At 38.8% G+C, this 17,063-nt stretch overlaps 1 protein-coding gene across 1 annotated transcript; it reads left to right on the plus strand.

Moving 5' to 3' along the window:
• Positions 1 to 1,599: 1,599 nt before the first annotated feature.
• On the plus strand, positions 1,600 to 16,781 carry cntnap2b (contactin associated protein 2b). The gene is made up of 25 exons (XM_029831126.1): positions 1,600 to 2,067; positions 4,371 to 4,481; positions 4,872 to 5,065; positions 6,008 to 6,155; positions 6,386 to 6,589; positions 7,308 to 7,492; positions 7,866 to 8,009; positions 8,338 to 8,596; positions 8,677 to 8,826; positions 9,690 to 9,852; positions 9,928 to 10,034; positions 10,492 to 10,611; positions 10,859 to 10,974; positions 11,261 to 11,345; positions 11,455 to 11,611; positions 12,383 to 12,510; positions 12,602 to 12,772; positions 12,961 to 13,179; positions 13,566 to 13,802; positions 13,965 to 14,198; positions 14,307 to 14,440; positions 14,629 to 14,722; positions 15,277 to 15,507; positions 15,593 to 15,667; positions 15,970 to 16,781. Exons 1-25 carry the CDS (start codon positions 1,986 to 1,988, stop codon positions 16,167 to 16,169), a joined length of 3,948 nt encoding a protein of 1,315 aa, XP_029686986.1. The 5' UTR covers positions 1,600 to 1,985; the 3' UTR covers positions 16,170 to 16,781.
• The last annotated feature ends 282 nt before the right edge of the window (positions 16,782 to 17,063 follow it).

The following is a 17,063-nucleotide window of genomic DNA, read 5'->3' on the forward strand; positions in this document are numbered from 1 at the left end:
GTGTAATTCAGGATGGAAAGGTTAATTCAAATATGTGACAAACTGAGATCACCAGTATAGGACCCATATTATAGAAATGCCTTATCTTAATGGGAGTGACTAATAATTTGAAAAATGTCTTGGAGGGGGCCAAGTTAGGGTTTGTCTGCTGTAAGGTGAAGGACTTTTTTTTTTTACCCCACCATTGATTCATCAGTCATCCTTTACATTTAAAAACAAATTGTTGACATGACAGTGACACCTGGTTTAATTTCCTGCTTCTACTTCAGTCAAATCCACCTCTTCTAATTCTGGTCTATGTAATAATGAAGCTTCAAATTATAAGCAAACATTCTGAAAATAAGAGACCTGCTTTAGTAGTGACAGAAAATGTACAAATTTACAAATGTGCAAATCTTCCCCTGGTTTATATTACACAAACATACAAACTCTGCACTTTACTTTGCTACAATCAACACATATTCTTTCCTTGAAAGCATCTTCATTGTGCTGTAATGAAAACAGCATTTTATGACTGTGTGCATTTAAATGTTTGTTTCAGTCCTCAGATCTCAAAAAGATGTAGATTCTCTACACTAAATACACCAGCCATATGTAAAAAGATAAAGACTGACATTAAAAAAGGATTAAAAACTTGCTTTTGTTGTGGCTTTTATCAGCCTTATAATAGGTATAGGTCTAGATAGGTGTAGGTGTGGGATCTACAGAGCCAGGCTCAGTAGATCCCACACAGAGTGGGAACTCAAAAAAACTACTTTTTTCCAACCTGGTCAATATCCAATAATCACTCCTATCTTTAATAATCTAATCCAAGCCACAAAGATAAAGTCTACATTCAAATTCAGGTGTTTACTCAACAAGACTCACCAAGAAGGGAAAGAGAAGGTGGATTTAAATACTTCAGAATGAAGAGGATCCAGTTAAATATAGCTGACAACATGTCAGTGATTACATGAGGCACAGTAAGGAGGAGATCTTTGACAAAGAAATGCCCATCATTGGCCTCATCTCAGGGAGACAAGCAAGCGAGAGGGCTCAATAATCAGTACCTCAATACTGCAAAAACAGAGTCATGACTCACAGCAAGAAATGTGGTTGCCACACATGACTATTACTGTTAAAATAATATATAGTATAGCATTACTAAAAAAAAAAGGGGGTATGTATGTATGTATGTATGTATGTATGTATGTATGTATGTATGTATGTATGTATGTATGTATGTATGTATGTATGTATGTATGTATAGCAGTTTGACCCTTTAGCTTGTTTCCTTTCTTTATTTTAACTTTTAAACATACAAGTAAAGTATAAAAAGAACAGTCATGCAAAATATACAAAGAACAGTATGCAATAGATCAATAATAAGACAACATACAGGATAAAGCGTGCGCGTGTGTAAAAACTGAGACTACTGTGCAGACATGCATCCTGCTTTGATCGGATGATCAGATGACATAAACATAACTGATAACTGTAGAACAAGAAAATCATTTTGCATGTGTTCTTGTATTAACTGGAGTGTTCTCTCCTGAGGTGGCGCTAGAAAGCCTCCCACCCTCCCTCCCCTCTCCCTGCCCCCTGGACCATCTGCGTGCTCTTCTCCATCCCCGTAATATTCCGAGGAACCCCTGTATTGTTGTCTGGACCGTACCAAGTATCAGAGCGGTGCGGGGGGGAGGGGGGTATTGATGAGCCAAGCACTTGAGCAGGTGGACCGACTGTTGTATTTTCGGGGTTGCACTTAGAACAGCCACGGGCCAGGACAGAACCGCAGCCCTTTTCGCTTTTCAGACCTTTGTCCGAGTGCTGCTGAGCAACCCGATAAACAGGGGAGACGACGCACAGAGAAGGACCGTGCTCGGCTGCATTTATCTTCCCTGTTCAAAGCATCTGCCGACTGCATTGTCACCGGACAGACGGGGACCACCGCCGTGGTGTTTAGGTTATCTGTTGGGTTTTTGTCTTCGGGTTTTTGACTGAAGATGTTTTGTCCGTCCGGACTGTTTTGGGTGTCAGTCCTGTGGAGCATCATCGGCTCCTGCAGTCCTGGGTCTTCAGCATCCCGTAAGTAGGCTGTCACACGCACGCACATGCATGCGCGACATAGCGGCCTTGGCTAATTGTTCCACTGCAGCTTCCTCAGGTTTGTTTGGGTTAAGTCTGTTCACCGTTAACCTTTATCATACATATACAGCCATAAATATCAAAAATGGTTGAGCCAACGGAGCACTACAGCCGTCCGCTCTTCAACACTTCAGATTTTCGTTTATTTTTGTTAATTTATTTTAGCGCGTGCGTGTTTCCATACAGCACACGCACGCACACACACAAACTATACACACACAAACTAACCCTGTGGTTCTTTGGTTTTGTGTAGTACGAAACGTTCAAACTTTAGCACAGTTTTCGCACAAAAAAAGGCACATTTTGTTATCAGATCTGCTTCTGGCGGGTGGCAGAGTCAGTTTATGAGCCTGCCACCCATAACCTGAGATGTTGACTTTGGGAATTTGGGAAGTCAAGATCCTTAATGTCTTATTAGACAGCTTCTCTGCAGATATTCTGTGTACTTAGGGTCATTCTCTGAATGGAATTTAAGCCTCATTCAAGTCCCAGTTCTGTTGCTGAATGAATATGATTGGATACCAGTATTTTTTAAATTCTTTTTAGTGCTTTCATTTACCTTTTTGCCTTTATGCATCTGTACCTGCTGCAGAGCATCCATCCTTTCATACATCGATACATCTCCTGTCATAGCTTGTATGTCAGGAGATGCTTTTCTGAGAGTTACTTTTGTTTATCTGCCCTCATGGTATAATTATAGCAACAATGATAATTAGTTATTGACTGGAACTTTTACAAATAATCTTCTAACTGACCCACTAATGAATATGTTCAGGATCAGGTGAAGATAACAGAGCCTTAACTTGTTTGTGATAAGAACAGTGTTTCAGCTCCAATCCCTAATTGCTCTAACTATCACTTTGTGCAATCTGATGTTGTTGTTGAACTGAAGTTGCAACTAAAATCAAACTTGAGTTCGGTTTCTTGACATCCACCAGAAGTCATTGCGTACCACTGAGTTGTGACCTGGATTGACTGATAACTCATAGGAATAGATACTCAATGTGATCGAATTCACCCTTTTCCTTATTATTGACATATTAATCAGCTTTTAACGGCCACAGCATATTGTTTTTGAGTCACATTTTAAAAATCCAGAATTGATCAATCTCAGCCCCTATTTGATAATGTTGTAGACAGTGAAACAATCTTAAATGTCAAATTTTTCTGTTTTTGAGTTTTTCTTCGATTATCACTTTTTTTCTTCATCTCATGCAGACCTTCTGCCAATCAGGGTTTAAGAATGGGCTCATAACTTTTGTACTGCTAGTAATTCAGACAAAAATTAAACTTGCTCATGTGGACAAATGTTTGCAGAGGTGACTGTATTGTTCAAAGATCATCTTTCATTCCATTTCAGTGCAGTTTTAACAGAATTTAATATTCAAAGGCTACTAAATAACAAATGTGTCCCCACCTGTTTTAATACCCCACAAATGGAATAATTCAGTTAATTACTCTTATTGATTAAAACATATATAAATAAAAATTATACATGAAACAAAAATTAAAAAACTACAGTGACCATTGTTTCTTAAATGTTAGAAAACAGAGGTTACAAATTACATTTTACAGTATCGACATGCTTAATATATTGGGACATAATGGCTTTTGGACATTCAATAACCTGGATTGATTTATAAATGATAAAAGAAATGTCTAAATTGGCAGCGTGTGGCTGATTTTTCAGGGTGAGCAGACACTGTCTTCGTCTTTAAACAGCTTGGGGTTGGCTTTTTTTGTAATGCTTATGAGGAAGATCATTAGCATCTCCTCCACCTGCCCCCCCCTCTCTTTTTCACTCTCATCTACACACACGTGCAGATGCACAGAGTGGTAAAACCCTCCCCCACACAAAACTCAAGCTCACAGCTGTTCTGTTGAGAACAAAGACCAATCTGTACATATACATTCACATATATGAACACATCACATGTGTATACTAGCACCACTCTAATGATAAATTTGTCTTTGAGTAGTCTTCCTCATATACCAATTTTTATGATTTCTGTGCAAATGTGCTCTGTACTTGGGACCTGGCTCCTTATAGCTGAGCTGGTAGTATGGACAATCTTCATCACAGGTCAAATAAACACTTTTGTACTGTGAGTAGTTTTTATATAATTCTGCCACACAATGCTAAAGCATTGTGCATTACTGCAGTATGATTCAGTAATGCTAAAGAATGGATGCATCATTAAACCCTGGTTTTTAAGCACGTGGGTTAAATATTTATTTTTCAGGGAAGTGTGAGAACAGCTTGGCCACTCCTCTCCCCTACAGCTCCTTTACCAGTTCATCAGTTTATGCTGGAGGATATGGAGCTGGCTATGCCAAACTCAACCGGAAGCAAGGTTTGTCTCTCCCAGAAGCAGTGGGAAATGTCTGCTCTGCATGTGTTTAGATCTGTTCCTAATCACTGTAAAATGGGACTGCACAGATGCATCTCAGAAATGTGTTAATGCCCTTCTCACACATTCAAGTTTTGATATAAAACAATTCAGACTAAACCTCCAATCTGCAGGCCAGTTTGTATCATTAGATAATTGTCATTAATATTTCTATAATTTAAATTTAAGTCAGAAGTGGGTGCAGGACAAGGCTACCAGTCAGCATGATGATCTGTGATGTTTTCCATCATGCCCTGTTTCATGCAGACTGCCCGGTTTCATTAACTGCTGATATGTCATTTTCATCTAGCTCCTCCAACATTAATGCTGCATACAACATTCCCTCTAACCTAGGTGCTGGAGGTTGGTCCCCTCTGGATACAGACCATTACCAGTGGTTACAAGTTGACCTTGGTTCCAGAAAGGAAATCGTTGGCATAGCAACACAGGGGCGCTACAGTAGCTCTGATTGGACCCGCAAGTATCAGTTAATTTATAGTGACACTCCCAAAAACTGGAGGCCATATCTACAGGATGGAAACATTTGGGTAAGTAAGAATCTTCAGTCTCGTATTCTAATGTCCTTTAAACTTTCCTAATATCCTTTGAAATCAGGACTGCTATGTTGTTCTAAATGTTGAGACATCATGCCCATCCTTCTTTTCAACCTTTTCAACCTTGCTGTTTTTCATTTAAAAATGTGTGCTCTAAAACATTTTCTTCTTCACATGTTTTGATAGACTGTTTCAGGACTCACAAAAGGGATTTGAAGAGTTGCAGATTAGGTCAGCTTTACACAGAAAGATTGTGTAAATCAGACTATGGTCATTTGTAATGTTAAACAATATGTTCTAAGGTTAAAACTGAGTCCAGAAGGAGCATATTGAATAATTTTGGCCAAATTCCAGGTTTGGTGAAAACCGAGAAACTATTTTCTCTATAATCTGATAATAATCATTCTTGACTGAAGTTCCAACTTCACAGATGTTCCAACTTTTCATCCATTAATCAGAATAAATTCACTTTTAAGTTACTTGATTTCTGGTTTAATCTTTAAGATGCAAGCACAACAGTTTGCACTTCTGCCATCTTTGTGTCACATGGGATACATGGGCAGTAGGACTAGGGAAGGGAGGAAGGTAAAGTGTAAAACTCCAGGTTAGGGACTTCATGAGGGTGCAGTTAACCAGTGCATCATGTTTCCTGGGAGCAGCCCAAAGCATCATTTGAGTGTCCAAATGGACGTGAAGTTTTGTGTAGTTCTTAAACACAATAATAGTATTTTATTGCTTCAAATAAGAAACAAAACAAAACTCACTATCTGAATATCTTTTTCCTGATTTCTGTCTCAGATGAGAGGAAATCGCTGTGGTTCAGGATAAATTCTACACAATGTAAAAAACAAACAAACTCCAAAACGCTCCACAGGCAGGGCAGCTTTCATGTCATCTCTGTTGTTTTGTGTGTGTGTGTGTGTGTGTGTGTGTTAGACATTTGAGGGAAACAAAAACAGTGAAGAGGTGGTTCGCCATGAGCTTCAGCATGCAATCCTTGCCCGCTACGTTCGCTTTATTCCAGTGGACTGGAGCAGAGAGGGACGGATTGGTGTACGTCTCGAGCTCTATGGCTGCTCCTATTGTGAGTTGATTCATTTCTACTGAGGCTAAAATGTATGTGTGTATCTTATGTCCACATATATTGATCGCTATGTTTTTGTATTTGATGTAATTGATGTTTTGAAACTAATATTGACATAATCTTGAACTTCATAGAAGGAAACAGCTAAAATCTCCCATGAAGTCCAGATATTTACCCATGAACAGCCATCAATTTCTGTCTATTGACAGTATTTTGTTTTTGCACCTTAGGGGCAGATGTCATCAGTTTTGATGGCCACAGTGTCATCTCATACCGCTTCAGGAGTAAAAAGATGAAAATTCTGAAGGATGTGATATCTCTGAAGTTTAGAACCTCTTCAGGAAATGGAGTTCTGCTCCATGGAGAAGGACAGCAAGGAGACTACATCTCCCTTGAGCTGCGCAGGGCGAGGCTACAGCTCAGCATCAATTTAGGTAGTAAAACTGTGCCTTCATTAACAAAGTGCTGCTTAAATATGCATTGTATATTCACTGATCAGCCATCCATAAAACTGATACCAGATAGAGACATTAACACTGCAGTGTTCTGCTGACATATTTTTCAACTGAGGCCCTGTTCAGACAAGAATGTTTTCAGTTGAAAGTAGTGAATTTCCCTTTTGGCCGATGGACATTTTGGCTGCCCATTAATAACAGACAATGGTGCATTATACACTACTGTTTGTACTGCAGACTGTTTTGAATATAACAATGATTCTTCAACAAAAAGTACATTTTCTACATCAACACGCGGATCTGATTTTATGTGCCAGATACTGAACGGGCTGATAAGTATTGTAGTCTGTGCATGTGTGTATTGTTGCGCCAGACAAAACACGGTGAAGACTACTGGCCTAGAATGAAAACTACAGCGTTAGCAAGATACCATTAATGATTTCTCTCGAAACATATTTCTTTTCAAAAACAAAAATGGGAAATATAACTGTTTCAGTCATGTGGTTCTCGTGTAAACCGGTACTTGAATTTTCATCTTCTAATCTCTAATATTGCACTATTAATAATAATGATAAAAAACACATTCGTGCTTCAAGATTTGGATATTCTGTAGTCTGTTCTCTAGAACACAAATTTCCTCATCAGCATTGGTGTAAGTCTTCTAGGATTCATGTGTGAATTTCTCTTCTCTCTTCAGGCAGTAATCAGTACGGATCAATCCAGGGTCACACAACCGTAACCAGCGGGAGCCTACTGGACGATGACCACTGGCACTCTGTTGTCATAGAGCGCTACCGAAGGAATGTCAACTTCACTCTGGATCACCACACTCAGCATTTCAGGACAAATGGAGAGTTCGACCACTTGGACCTGGACTATGAGGTGAATACTGTCAGTATTCATTGGTCATTGACACTAATAGTGTCAACCACATAGATTCACTAATCATCTCTATTGGGTAAGAATTAACAAAGGACTGCAGCCGTCTAACATCTTAGATGTTAAAATGTGTCACATTTGGCCAATGACTGCCATGAGTTTGTCAAGTTGTGACTAGACTGCAGATTAAGTTGACCACGAGGAGTTTCACAAAAGTGGGGATGTATTTTTGTAAAATGTGTTATTCATAAATGTTTAAGGAAATACTTGACCTCATTGTTGCCAATAGTGGAATGAGAAAATTGCCTTTACCATGGGTGTAAATAGGGTGAATGCAGACTTGGTCATGTTGTAGCTTCTGCTGTCTTGTTTTCAGATCAGTTTTGGAGGGATGTCTCTGTCACTGAAACCCAGCTCAGGAGGCAGAGACAACTTTGTGGGATGTATGGAGGGACTCACCTACAACAATGACAACATTACAAACATGGTCCGCAGGAAGAAAGTGGACACCTCCAGCTTTGTAAGACAGCATCTGTGTTGAAGAATAAAAAGAAAATTGGAACATTTATTTACTCTTAGTTTTGATATTTGAGTCCATTATTGTCTAAAGCCTATCCACAATAATATATAATAGATACTTTTTTTTTAATAACTTTTGCTTTCACCTTATTTTCTCTGCTTCAAGGTCCTGTTTATGACATCGGTCCATATTTAGTCTAGAACATACAAAATTCTGTCTGCATGTCAGTGTTCAAAAACATAAATAACTTATAAGTAACAACATTAACGAATCAAGTATTTTTCATAAGAATATATGTTTCTGTCTCTCTTTCTCCCATTCATTTTAGAGCAACCTGACGTTTTCCTGTGCCGAATCCAACTCGTTTTCTGTCTTTTTTAATTCCACATCTTTCGTGAAACTACCGGGTCAGAGTGACAGCGACACTCTGTCAGTCAGTCTGTCCTTCAGGACATGGAACCCCAGCGGGCTGCTGATGTTCACAACTCTAGCTGATGGCTGGGTGGAGGTAGACCTGTCAGAAGGCAAGGTCATTGTCTATGTGACCTTGACAGAGAAGAAGAACATGCGTATTGACATTTCTTCAGGTAAGATCAGCTCTTCTGAGTGGAGCTTATGGATCTTTCAGTTGGCTTGGTTTTCAACTTAAGTTTGATCTGTCCTGTAGGTTCTGGCCTTAATGATGGCCAGTGGCACAGTGTCCATCTAAATGTACTGGAGAATCACGCCATGTTGACAGTCGATGGTGATGAAGCCTCCACTGTTAGAACAGCCATCCCCACTCAGATCCAAACTGGAGGAACATATTACTTTGGAGGTGATACTCATAAAAATGAGCGGCCATTATACTCAAAATGTCTGAATTAAGGTTGAAGCATTTATGCAAGGACCTGGCTGAACTCACTATCTGATAAATATCAATTCAACTGTCCCCTGAGCAATATTTAATCCATTTATAGTGCTGTATTCATTTTCCAGTGCACCAATTCATGCAGAAGATTTTTCCTGATGCGCAAAGCACTTACGTGAAGAAGATGGCACAGAACAAAAATAGAGTGTGAGGAAGAGTATCAGGAGAGAAAAAAGAAACACTCAGATTTTAGGATAATTTGACCATTTTACAAAGAAATGGAAATGTTTGCACAGTTAAATCAGAGTAATGTTGAATCAGTGACAAAAGAACAGTCATACCAACAGAAAGACAGAAACTTGCAATAATTTTTCTAAGCATAATCAACACAATCACTAATATTTTTATTATGAGAACACATGGAAAGTTGTCGTGGTTCACCATTTAGCTGTGATATTTTGGACTCGGGAATGTATTATTTCTACACAAGTCCTCACAAAGATAGATCTATGCAAGTCCCCACAAAGATAGAAGTACAAATGTGTGTGTGTGTGAGGGAAAGCGAAAGAAAGTCCCTTTTAGGTCAACCAATCTCGTACCGGCTACTTTGCTGTTTTGATCAGATTATGGTTAACCTTGATATTGACTCTTTTGATGCTTAGTGACAGGTTTTGTGGCAGTATTCAAAACCCCAACTTTGGAATGTAAACCTTGAGCACATGAATGCATAAAAAGACAAGTGGAAAAGGCCTCCTCAATGAGTAGAAATTAAAAATTAATTTTGACAGTATTCTGTAAACAATTGCCTTGCATGTGACCGGTATCTCCAGGATACTTCCTGCACACCAACACTCGATCGCCTCAGTGGTCCTTCCAGGGCTGCATGCAGATGATCCACATTGACGACTATCCAGCTGACCTCAGAGCTGTGGAGCAAGGCCTCATTGGAACTTTTGAAAATGTCAGCTTGGATATGTGCGCCATCATAGACAGGTATTAACTAAAGATAACAGTTGTTTCACTGCTTGGAAGCATGCATTAATGCAACCTATGTATGTGTCATGGCAGGTGTGTTCCTAACCCCTGTGAGCATGGGGGTTATTGTTCTCAGACATGGGATATGTTCACCTGCAATTGTAGCGGCACTGGCTACACTGGAGCAACCTGCCATGCCTGTAAGTGCACACATATAGGCCACAAAACATCCACTTTTGTGATTAATACTTAAACATTTACAATGCTATGACACTGGATTCTGTGATTTGTGTGTTCCCCACTCCAATAAATACATATTCATGTTTTTCTGCATTACTGGACATTGACGACATCAACATATGCTTCTTAAAATGACACGAGTGTACTACAGATGCTTGTTTCCAGTTGCATTTGTTGATGTACATGTGTATGATCAGTGAACATGGTTATTGTTGTATGTTAAACTTTACACTGAACCAGGCCAGATTTGGTCTTCCAAATGATGTGGCTGTTTGTATTTTTCTATATTTGACTAACAACGGTAAGCATCTCATGATAACTATGGCTGAAGAGCAAATAAACACACACAAACACACAAATGGTGCGGACTGACATGCACACTGTAGGTTTCTGCTAAGCTGTGCCTTGTACTTGCAGCAATGTATCAACAGTCCTGTGAGGAGTATAAGCACCAAGGGAAGAGCTCGGGGAGCTACTGGATAGACCCAGATGGCAGTGGCCCTGTTGCTGCCTTCCAAGTGACCTGTAACATGACAGGTGAGAGTGCTCCTCATCATCAGGAGCTACTGTTTATTAGCCAAGTCTTTCAAATGAGAGCTTAAACATCCCATCATTTAGATTTAAAAGTGAGATTTCAATCTCTACATGAAAATGGCTCTAAAACCAATAGTGGTTCTGAATGTACATAGTTTCAGTAGTAAGAATACATCCTTGACCTAAGGCTTAATACTAGTGAGGAGAGATAGATTTCCTGCTTTTTAATGATGAATTCTCTGGTCTTTAGGAGAAAAGGTTTGGACTACACTGAAGAACAATGTGTCTCCGCAAACACCAGTAATAAATGCTGAGAAAAATGGCAAAGCAGTGCTCTCGGTTGCTTACAATGTGACTGACGAACAGGTAGGCTGCGAAGATATTAAACAAAATATACAGTTCATGTCGCTGCATAATGGATTAATGACACACAATTATTAAGTTATCTTTAAACATTCGATTTTTGACTGATTTGATTTATTTCTTTGTTTAATTTCTGGCTAACAATAATAACAATAATAAAAAAATGATCCCATTTTATGTGCTTAACATTTCAGTGCACAATGAGCACTGATTAAAACTGAGTTATATTCAGGATAGAAAAATAAAAACCAAATACATGAATGTGTTCCCTTCTTGGTGTTCCCCTCAGATGTTGTCAGTCACCAGCAGTGCGGAGTACTGTGAACAGTATGTAGCATATGCCTGTCGAATGTCTCGTCTGCTTAACTCTCCAGGTAACGCATTGAAAATAATCCACAGATTGTAATAATCAAAAGATGTAAACAAATTTAGTGGAATGCCAGTAAATATAAACTAACTCCAGAACTTTGAGTTTATTCCCAGATGGTGTCCCATTTACCTGGTGGATAGGAAGAGCTAATGAGAGGCATAGCTACTGGGGGGGTTCTGGACCTGGGATACAAAAGTGTTCCTGTGGTATTGAACACAACTGCACTGATCCTAAACACTACTGTAACTGTGATGCTGACCTGCGTGCGTGGTGAGTACGCAACTCATCCCCCATCTCTTGCGTAAGAATTTACATTTCCAGCATAATTGTGACACACATTACTTTAATTGTTTATATCCAGTTGGCAAATGTGCAATGGGAATAAAGGAAAAGAAATTATGTAAATATGGTTTTGTGTGTACAGTGTATACATAGTTTACATACCCTTCCACCTTTATCGCATTTTGCAATGTTACGGTCTAATAAGATTAAAACAACAAAATAAAAAATAAAAACTCAAGCATTGTTTCATCAATTTACGGTCTATATGTAATAAGGAAAAAGTGAAACAAGTGTAGAAATGTATACAAATGTATTAAAATAAACTAAAATATTACAATGACATAAGTATTACGGTACTCCCATTACTCAGAACTATGTTGAGACCATCTTTCAGTAATAATAACAACAACAACAACAACAACAATAATAATAATAATAACAATAATAATAATAATAATTATTATTATTATTATTATAATACCCTCATTCTTCTTGACTAGATATATAGCCATAAAATCAACCTATGGTATAGTCAGAGAGTACTGTATGTTGGGCTCCCATGTAAGATCAACCACAGAGCTGGTAAAGTTAGTTTTTACAGTTGATTATTCATTGTAATAGGAATAACCTCTCACATGACTAAATAGAACATGTACTGTATATCTAAAAGAGGCCGTGAATTCATTTTTTTTTAGTTTCAAGACATGGATTTAATGTGTGTGTGTGTGTGTGTGTGCGTGCATGTGCCCATGTGTTCAGGAGGGAGGATGCAGGTCTGCTGGTGTATAAAGATCATTTGCCAGTTAATCAGGTTGTAGTCGGTGATATGAGTAGAGGTGGATCTGAGGCCAAGCTGACAGTGGGACCACTGAGATGTCGGGGGGACCGTGAGCGATCACACAAAAACATACATCCTTTTTATATGTTTGTACTAATCAGTGAACGAGTTCATTGATAATTTGTGATTTTCTTCTGTAGGGAATTTCTGGAATGCTGCATCTTTCAGCAGCCCTGCATCTTACCTCCACTTTCCTTCATTTAGAGGAGAAACCAGCACCGACATCTCCTTTTACTTTAAGACTTCATCAACACACGGAGTCTTTCTGGAGAACCTGGGAGTTAAAGATTTCCTTCGCATTGAATTGAGAGGTTTGTGTGTATTTCTGGAAGGATGTAATATGATTTTCTGCAATGAATAATTTCAGTTTATCATCTAAGTCATGCTAATAAAGATCTAACAGTATTTTTTCATCTCTGGCATTTGATTTTGGCCAGGTGTGGTAATAACAATTGGCCTTTGTGCCATGTTAATAGTTCTCTCTGATGTTTGGTGACAGGAGGCTCAGTGGTGCTTTTCTCTTTTGATGTGGGTGATGAGCGGGTGGAGCTCAGTGTTCATTCCCCACAACTACTAAATGATGACAAATGGCATCGTGTTGAGGTTGAAAAAAACATCCAGGAGGCAGCTTTGCATATCGATGGCGAATACAAAGAGGTCAGACCTTCATCTCCACAAGGACACACAAAACTGGAGTTCTATACTGATCTTTATGTTGGTGAGACACACTCCTTCAAGAACACACATTATTTCTTCAATACACATGCTACAGTATATGATGTTACTGTTGGTGGCTGCTATTACTTTATTACTTATACAAATGCTTATCACCTTGTCCAACATGTTCTCTTTTTTTTAATCAAGTTTTAGTTTATAAAAACATTTTTTATAAAGCCACAATACCTTTTTGAAATTCCAACAGAAATTGGGGCAACAGTCTTACAACTTGATGCTGTATTAGATATTATTTCAAGTAAATTTTAAAGAATTAGATTTGAGTGGAACTATTCTGCAGATACCAGTGATATAAAGAAATGCTATAGCCCTTGGTGCTCAGCAAGATCTATATTTATTTTATATTTTTAATTTTTGTTATATTTCAAGGTGCTTCCAGTGGTCAGAGGGGCTTCTTGGGTTGCATGCGAGCTCTGAAAATAAATGGCGTCCCCTTTAACCTGAAGGCAAAAGCAGAGATGAGTCCGGGTGTGAGTCCAGGCTGTCAAGGCCACTGCAGCAGCTATGGGACACACTGTCAAAATGGAGGAATGTGTGTGGAGAAATACAATGGATACACCTGTGACTGCTCTCTCACAGCATATGATGGACCCTTCTGCACAGAGGGTAATGCTGAGATCATTAACTGATCTCAAACCAAATTATCAACCTAGCTAATGACCAGCTAACAGCTGCATGTGTAATAAACAAATGTCATATTTTCTGTTTGAGACTTCCCCCAACAGATTGATTGCACTTATAAATGACTATTTCCATGCTGTGTTTTAGATGTCGGTGGTTACTTTGAGACAGGGACACTGGTCCGGTATGATTTCTTGCCAGAGGTTGCCAATTTTGCAGTGTCTGAAATGAAGAACCAAGCAGGTATTGGGTTTTTAAATGGAGCCAACCTGACTCAAGAGGAGTTGGTCTTCAGCTTCAGCACCTCTACTACGCCGAGCATCCTGGTCTACATCAGCTCAAGGACACAGGACTACATAGCTGTTGTGCTGAAGCACAATGGTGGGCCTGTAGTGAATACACTGGTTTCATATTGTTTTAATAAGTGTGTATTAAGCTGGAATTTTCACGAACTACTAACATACTCTTAGCTGATATTTTTGTGTTCAGGTACTCTCCAGATCCGCTACAGTCTTGGAGGGCTTTCAGAACCATACACTATAGATCTTCACCAGCGTAACATAGCCAATGGACAGCCACATTCTGTCAATGTAACTAGGAACTTAAGAGAGATACGACTGCAGGTTAGTATCTTATATAGTATCTGCACTACAGTATTTGTAGACATTATTGCATTTATGGCACAGGTGGTATCAGTGCAGCGTACTGACATCAAAGAATGCTGAAAATCTAGCTCTCATAAGTAATAATAATAAATCAACAAAAAGCATTTATCCACACTCCTACCAAAGGAAAACTGTTTTTCCCACAGCTGGACCATTACCCAGTGTCCACATACCTGCTTCCTGAAGAATCGGACACTTACTTCAATTTGGTCAAAAGCATCTTCCTGGGAAAGGTTTTCGGTAGGTGTCAGAGTGAAGGATGTGTGTGAGCCAGGCAGAAGAAGAGTTTCATGTTTGTTCTTGTACTGTAATCTTTAAATGCAATTGATTTTGGAAGACAACCCATTCTAGATGAGGAGGGAATATAGCAAAAACCATTACAAAGAGCCACATATATCCTGTTGTATGACTCAGGATTCATTCACCCCCCTCACACACACACGCACACACACACACACACATTTATTTCCCTTCTCAAGTTTCTATATATTCAGTACAGGCCAGAGTGAAGACAAGATCTTTAGGATGCTATTACCCATACTACTGTGGATCTAATACGATTTTGTTAATGTGCAAGTTAGGTAACAAAGATGGTGGATGAGGGTTAGAATAAGGTCTTCTCATCCAATCATTGACACAGAAATTCCTACAATACGAGTCCCTGATTGACTAAAAAGTTGGCACCGATGTGTGCCTCCCACATACTTTTCATAATCCACATGATGCAGCAATGATTGTGTTTAATAATGCTTTTATTTTAATTATTATTATTTTATTTTTTGTTTTTCTTGTAGAAACAGGACAAATTGACCCCATCCTAATTGAGCGTTATAATACACCTGGCTTTGTGGGCTGTCTGTCCAGAGTTCAGTTTAACAGTGTGGCACCACTGAAAGCTGCTCTGCGCTCAGGCCAAGGAGCTCCTGTAAGCACACATGGCATTCTAGTTCCTTCTAACTGTGGAGCATCACCCTTGACCATCAGTCCAATGTCCTCAGCTGCTGACCCATGGCACTTTGAAGCTGGTAAAGACACTCAAAAACTGTTGACCCTGAATAATGAAACGCAATTATGTCCCAGAGATAACAAGCATTTGCTTACTCTGTTCAGCTGGGGTTCTTTTTCCCTTCAATGAGGACAAGGCTACTGATAATGAAGTAGATCGGAATTCTGCTATTGTTGGAGGTAAATCTCACACACGCACAGGATTTTTTTCTCTTACACATTCCTGTTCAGTTTAATTCTATACATTTTAATGCAACAGCATTGTGAGAGGTTAAACTCTCCGAAACAAAGATTTTCATTAATATGAAAGATATTTTAATATCACATTTTAGTTGTGATAGGGTAAAACGTGAAGTCATGTTTAATTACCAGTTAAAGGAGAACTTTACTATATAATTGCTGTATTATCTCTATGTGGTGAAATAAAACCAAAAATCAGTCTAACTTTACGCATCATCTCTCTGATGCTCATCTGTCTTCAGGCATCATCTCCATGGTGGTCTTTACTGTCGTCTGCATTATGGTGTTTGTGGTAAGGCACCTGTTCCGCCACAAAGGCTCCTACCACACCAACGAGGCCAAGGGCGCTGACTCGGCAGATTGTGCTGATGCAGCGATTATTGTTAGTGACCCAGCCTTCACTGAAACCATTGAGGAGAGCAAGAAGGAGTGGTTCATCTGATTGGCTCTTAGCCGCAGAGACGCTGGGATGGACTGGGAAAAGCAGAGTGTTTGGAACTCATGAGCAGTTTATTCCAAAACTTTATGGACAGCGGACTTTATGACAATGCAGCATGGGTATGAAAGCACAGAGTGCTATTTCATTTAATTTCAGCTTTATTTACAGTGGACAATGTGACATCGGAACAACCTTCAGACAGATCATTGAAAATAGCAGGCTTTGGATGAATGTGCTTCTAATTTTAGGAGATTTCTGTCAGTAACTCACTTTATTTTATTTATTTATTTAGCTCACATGGTAACTGGAGATAGATTCCAGCACAATCTCAAGTATTAAATTAATTAAATGGTTTAATCATTTATTCAAATAAGCTCATTTTTTGTGCAATATGATAATATATCATATAATGATGGTATTAATGGTTGGTCATCCATTATTGCCACATCACCATATCTGCATCAATGCTGGAAGGATATTTTTTCTGTACATGCCTTTGGTACAATTATTGTCTTATCGTATATTTATTTATTATCAGCTATTTATTTGTTGTTTTATTTTCGTGCCTGTGTATGCGTGTGCACGCAGATGTGTGTGCGTGTAGGAGATACAGCCATGAATTTGTTCACGTTTGCATTTAGAAATGTATTAAGGAATCTTGAACAGAATACAGGAAATACAGTTATACATGTTTTTATTTTTACATCCTTATATCTGTTATTACTGAAGCTCATTAATGGCTCCATCTTTATTAGTGAAGAGTTCAACTCAATGATTTACTTTACAGTCTTGATTTGTTTCACTTTCTTTGGCATGTAACAGTGCTGTTGTTTAAAATGAACTACAGCGTGCTTCATATTCAAAGTCATATTTGGAATAAAACTTTATAAAGTGGGA

This window comes from Takifugu rubripes, chromosome 22, assembly GCF_901000725.2.
Source record: "Takifugu rubripes chromosome 22, fTakRub1.2, whole genome shotgun sequence".
In the NCBI taxonomy this organism is placed as follows: domain Eukaryota; kingdom Metazoa; phylum Chordata; class Actinopteri; order Tetraodontiformes; family Tetraodontidae; genus Takifugu; species Takifugu rubripes.